General features: G+C 43.2%; 1 protein-coding gene across 1 annotated transcript; it reads left to right on the top strand.

Annotated features, from left to right (window-relative positions):
• Positions 1-338: 338 nt before the first annotated feature.
• Positions 339-1295, top strand: LOC113409311 (olfactory receptor 1019-like). The gene has a single exon (XM_026663073.1). It carries the CDS (start codon positions 339-341, stop codon positions 1293-1295), a length of 957 nt encoding a protein of 318 aa, XP_026518858.1.
• The last annotated feature ends 5000 nt before the right edge of the window (positions 1296-6295 follow it).

The following is a 6295-nucleotide window of genomic DNA, read 5'->3' as shown; positions in this document are numbered from 1 at the left end:
CAATGGGAGAGGGTATCCATGTGGGTTATGAGATTATCAGAATTTTGTGCTATATGGGTGAAGCCCAAAGTCCACTCTCGCGAATCATTATTATATGGGAAATGTAATAATTTTTTGCTTTACTGCAGAAAGGTTAAAATTCACACAGAATTTCTCAAGGATGGTTCAGTATACATTTAACTAGCTTTCCAAGGGTTCTGCCCACTGTTATTAAAACCAATAGAAGCCTTGTGCTCGACTTCATTGAGAATCAATCCACACGGACCTGTTGCCTGCTGCAATCTATCTAGCACCTTCAGTTCTTCTTTAATCTTTATCTCATCACCTTTCCAAAGGAAATGTCATTGGCAGAGCCAGGGAGAGATGCGAACCACACTGCAGTGACGGAATTTATCCTTCTGGGGTTTGGAAGAGGTCCAGGGCTCCAGGTGGTCCCTTTTGTGATGTTCCTGTTGATTTACATAATAACTGTGCTAGGGAACACCATCCTGGTCCTCACCATTACAGCCGACTGTCACCTTCAAACCCCCATGTACTTCCTCCTCATGAACCTGTCACTCTTAGACCTCTGCTACTCCTCCGTCATTGCCCCCAGAGCCACGGTGAGCTTTCTAACAGACACCAAAGCCATTTCCTACAGGGGATGTGCCACCCAATTCTTCTTCTTCGCTCTCTTTGTAAGTACTGAGGCATTCATCCTGACGGCCATGGCATATAATCGATACACTGCCATCTGCAACCCACTCCTGTATCCCACCACCATGTCCAAGCCAGTCTGCATTCAGCTGGTGGTGGGGTCCTATCTCTGTGGCAGCGTGAACGCCATGGTGCAAACGAGTTTCACCTTTACTCTGCGCTTCTGTGGCTCTAATGAGATTGATCATTTCTTCTGTGATGTTCCACCCCTGCTAAACCTCTCATGCACTGACACATACATCAATCAAATGGTGCTGTTTGCCTTATCGGGCGTCATCATAGTGAGCACTGCCCTGATCATTCTTGTCTCTTATGCCTATATCATCTCTGCTGTCCTCCAGACTCGCTGTGCCGGGGGCAGGCACAAGACCTTCTCCACCTGCACCTCCCACATAGTAGCTGTGAGTTTATTTTATGGGACTGTTTCCTTCATGTATGCCCAGCCAAGTTCATTATCTTCCCCAGATCAGAGCAAAGTGGTGTCTGTGTTTTACACCCTGGTCATCCCCATGTTGAATCCCTTCATCTACAGCCTAAGGAACAAGGATGTGAAAGAAGCTTTGAGAAGAACCATAGGCTGCATAATGGTTTTGAAATGAATCTTTTCTATGAATATTGAGCTAAATAATCCTTTGCTATATTGGAAGAACTTATTGGTCAACTAATCTATCTATCTATCTCTCTATCTCTCTATCTCTCTATCTCTCTATCTATCTATCTATCTACCTATCTCACGCTCAATACTGTCCTATGACACTAGAAGAATGATTTTTTAAAAACTGTAATAAATCAATCCTCTCCATGTTTATGTTATTTTTCACATTTTTATCTATCTGTTTAGAAATGCACAGATTTGGAAAACTGGATCCAAACACCCTTGAGCCATAGGGAGTGTTTGAAATCTGCATCCAAATTGCTCAACTACTTGATAAATGCTGAACCCAAATTTAGTTGCCTGGCTTAGTGTGTGAGTGTGTGTGTGGTGTCATATCTCCTTTACTCTCTGGCTCCAGTTGCTAAACACCATGCTATTTTCCTTAGAGGCTAAGGTAAGATTTTCAGGAACACTCAATGTTGTAGTCAATTAATATTTTACCTTTGACTTCAATGGGGGCAGATTTAGACCAACAGAAAACACTTTTGAAAATATCATTCTTATGCGGTTTGCCAGAAGCTTGGAATGGGTGACAGGGGATGGACACACGATGATTGCCCATTCTGTTCATTCCCTCTGAGGCACCTGGCATTGGCCACTGTCAGAAGACAGGATACTGGACTAAATGGACCTATGATCTGACGCAGTATGGCCATTCTTACATTCTTGTTTTCAGTTCTAATTGAAGATCTTTGTTCTCTGTGATGATGATTTTCAAAGTAGCCTAAGAAATCATGGGCCCAATTCCCTTTGTCACTCAATGGCAGATGGGTGCCAAACACCTTTGGGGATATTCACAATTTTTGTCCACAATTTTCAGTTCAAACCCATCTTTGGTTTATAGATTTGTAGATTCCAAGACTAGAAGGGTCAACTGTGATTATCTAGTCTGGCCTCCTGTAAAACATAGGCCATAGAATTTCCCCACAATAAATCCTAGAGATCACCTTTTATAAAAACATCCAATCTTGATTTAAAAATTGTGTAGAAGTCCAGAGGAGAAAGGAACTCTGTCTAGCAGGAAATGAAAAGTGTAACAGAGAGAACAAGCTCATGGGTACAGCTGGTCAAAAGTTTTCAGCCCAAAAATGTAGATTCTGCTTGACCAAAACATTTCATGAATGTAGGTCAAATTCACCAAAATGCTTCAGTCCAAATAAAATAAAATAAAATCAGAAAAAACCTGAAACAGTTTCAATATTTTAAGAGAAATGTTTCAATATTTCCATTAAAAAGTACCTTTTTGTTTAGAATGTTGCTGCAGTTTTACTTTAAAATAAAAGGTACAACCCCCCCCCAGAATGAAACATTTCAATTTGTGTCAAAGCAAATGTTTTATTCAAGCCCAAAAGAATTATGTTTGTACTTGTTTGCTTCACTGAAAAATTGGAAAAATAGTTTGTTTCAGATCAAGACACCCTGGGATGGGGTATCTGCCCCACATTGGCCCATAAAGGGTAATAGAGCCCTAGGGAGGCTGTGCAGGAGGTAGCCAATTAGAGAGCGGCTGTGAGGAGCAGCCAATCAGGGCAGGGCTGGCCCATATAAGAAAATCTGCAGGGCAGAGCAGTTTCAGTAGCTGCCTGGAGCTTGAGGAGGGAAGACCAGCTTCTAGTAGGAGGAAGGAGTGCCAGCACCCGGGACAGAGCAGTGCTGCCAGCAGGGACTGGGGAAGCTAGAGAGGGCTCCTGGATAGCTGCTAAGACTGGCAGGCTTAATGGTGAAGAAGGTGCTGGAGGCAGTGGGAAAGTGGTCTAGGGAAATGAACTGAGGAGTTGGAGCAAACGCAGCAAGTGATGGTCATCTACAAGGTCCCTGGGCTGGAACCCAGACTAGTGGGTGGGCCTGGGTCATCCCTCCCCCCCCAGTTGCCACTGGGGAAGTGGCTGGACTGAGGGACTGCAATACTGTCCCCTGGAATGGGGGAGAACAGACTGTGACACAGCTGGAGGGCTGTGTCCTGAAAAGGATGCTGCAATCCTTGAAGTGACACGGGTCCAGGATTAGAGGTGACAGTGGATGAGATACCACTAGAAGAGGTCACAGAGCTAATTCCCAAGACAGCCAGTAGGAGGTGCCACAGTGGTGAATCACACCTCATCACACACACCCTCCCCCATCCCATATGTTTTTCTAATTTTTGGTTCAGCCTTTGATGGGTTGTTTTCTCCACACCAGCCTGGAAGGGGTTAAGGTGACACAGATAGGGCCAATTAACATTATAGGCTGCATCTGGTAGAGAGTCTAGCTTGACTGAAAAGGACCAATGGCTGAAAAAGCCCAGCTGGGGGAGAAGCTGGCTAAGGACTAAAACCAGGAAGTGTACAGCAGAAAGGGGCTGCAATGTGGAAGCCAGAAGTCACTCTCTGGGCTTGGAGAGGGAAAAGGAGGAAACCCAAGTGGAGAGAGAAGCCCTGGGATCCTGGCCCTGAAAGGTGGAGAAGAAACCCTGTGGGAGGCACAGTAGGAAGCAGCCCAAGGAAAGAGCAGTGAGGTTTGAGATCATGCAGAGCTTGGCTGCTGACTGTAGGGTCCCTGGGCTGGAACCTGGAGCAGGCCCAGGTTTCCCTACCAGCCACTAGACACAGGATTGTGGGAGATGCCAACCAGATATCTGGTCTGGAGGGATTCTGATATCCTGGAAGGGGGGGGATATATAGTGACCTAGTCGGACGGTTGAGTAATGAAGAAAGAGAGCATTCTGATTCAGAGAGATGGAGAGAGGCAGCAGGATGAGTGAATCATAGAAGGCAGTGCCAGACTGAACCAAAACTGATTCCCCAGCCACAGCCACAAGGAGTTGCCCCATTGGAGAGAAACTTCTCTCCAACCACGGGGGGCAGCACCTCTGAGTGGAGTTGCACCCAGCTTTTCATGTAAGTGTAATGGGCTATAGCGGCTTTAAGGATAATTGGAATTTTCCATGGGAATTGTGTTTGGTGGACAATTGAGGTTTAGGGAAATCAGGTTTTTGTTATGAAAGATAAAGTTTTTAATATTTGTCTTAATAATAGAAAATAATAATAATAAAAAACCCAGAACTTTTGTCTGAAAAACTTTTAATCAAAAATGAATTTATGGCCAAAGTTTTAGTTTTTCAAAGAAAAGTCAAAAATTTCCATGGAAAAACCACCATTTTCCTATGTGTTCCACCTGTAACCCTTGCTGTGAATGGCATGCTTAAATGGCCCAGCCATGGGTATCAAGCATGCAGGGAGTGGGAAAAATTTGTTATTAAGGCTGGGATTTTCAAAGAGGGTGAGATATCTATTTCCCCTCTAAAAGTCAATGAGCGTTGAGCTCACTTAGACCCTTTTGAAAAAGCCAGTCAGAAATATTATGGTTTATCCTATGGTCTGCATTATGCAGGAGGTCCAAAACCAAAACACTTTTGGCAGAAAACTTTTCAGCCAAAAAAAATGGTATGTTGGCCAAATTTTTAGGTATTAGGTTTTTCAAAGTTGAAAATTTTCCATGAGAAAGCCATCATTTCCCAACCAGTTCTAACTGTAACTCATGCTACCGTAATGTGGTACTTTGTCACCATCTAGTGACAGATACATTCCAATAAATGTATGTCTGCTATACCTTTGTCACCTTTCTCTTGGTACAGTAGTAGGGACTCATGTTTATAGATTCAGTGGTCAATCAATGCACATAATTTGCCTTGGGGTGGTGGTTTTATTCGTGTCCTGGAGAGGAAACTTAAAATGCTTGTTCATTTCTGAGATGTAGACTGAGCTCCCTCAGCCAATGGTGGCATGTAACTCAACTAAACCAGAGTTCCTCACTGTCCCATGCTAGTGACTAGCCCATGGGTAGGGGTTTATGAGTCTGCTACTTCAGTTATAAAACCTTTAGCTCACACAATAGAGTCTCATACTTTTAGAGCCACAGGTGCCAGGTTCAATCTTCTCACAGCCCAACCGTAAGCATCATTACACATGTAGGCAAGGAGTGCATAAAATCTGGTCATTAAGGGTAGGATTCTTAAGAAGATTATGGGACAAAATGTCCATTTCCTTCTGAAAGTTAATGGGATCTGGGCACCAATCTCCCATAGATCCACTTGAAAACAGCAGTCAAAACATTACAGTTTGTCCTATGGCCTGTGTTATGCAGAATGTCAGAGTAGATGGTCAAAATGATGCCTTCTGGTCTTAGAATCTATGAATTGGGAGATTGGTCAGGCCTGAAGCTTTGTATCAGAGAGCCTGATACCAACCCAAAATGTGGAGGGAGCACGGGGGTGCAGATTCATGGGGAGGCAGAGATGGTGAGGAAAAGGAGATTTCCCAGCATGGCGATGAGGCAGAGGAGCAGGAAGGTGAGGAAATAGAGCGGAGGCCACCAGACAGATGGAAGAATTCAGGAGAATGAATTCTGGCTGGTGTCTACTCTTCATTCCTTCTGAGATCCTGGAGTAGGGAAAATGAATATATTAATGCCCTGAGCTAGTTGTGCAGATAGATAGATCAAAGCAGAATATGGGGAATGTTTCCTAAGAAAATTCCCCTTTGAAATTTTCCTGTCAAAAAATTCTGGTATTCCCATGGGAATTTTTTTTTTTTTTTTTAAGAAAAATGTTTGGAAAAAGCTACTTTCTGACACTTTCTTCCTATTTTCCCACTGGAAAAAAAATAGGAGGCAAGTATAAAATATGAGAAAGTAGGTTTTCTCCACTCTCTCAAATGCTGGAATTTTTTCATGGGAATGCCAGTTATTATGAAAACAGATTTTGCATCAGGGAAACATTTCCATACAGAAAATGTTGACCTGCTCAGATAGATAGATAGATAGATGTGATTGGAGGAAAAATATGTATGTCCCTGAAGAAAAAGAACTTTCAACAGAATAGACAGTTACTTTTGGTACACTATATCCCAAGTCAGCCCCCAATTTGCTTCCTAAATTTGAGGAGCATGATAAAGAAGCAAACTTTGT

The sequence above is a fragment of the Terrapene carolina genome, unplaced genomic scaffold (genome assembly GCF_002925995.2).
Source record: "Terrapene carolina triunguis isolate 2854851 unplaced genomic scaffold, T_m_triunguis-2.0 Scaffold32258, whole genome shotgun sequence".
Classification (NCBI taxonomy): Eukaryota; Metazoa; Chordata; order Testudines; family Emydidae; genus Terrapene; species Terrapene triunguis.
Note: the sequence above shows the minus strand (reverse complement) of the source record. Positions and strands in the feature narration are given on the sequence as shown.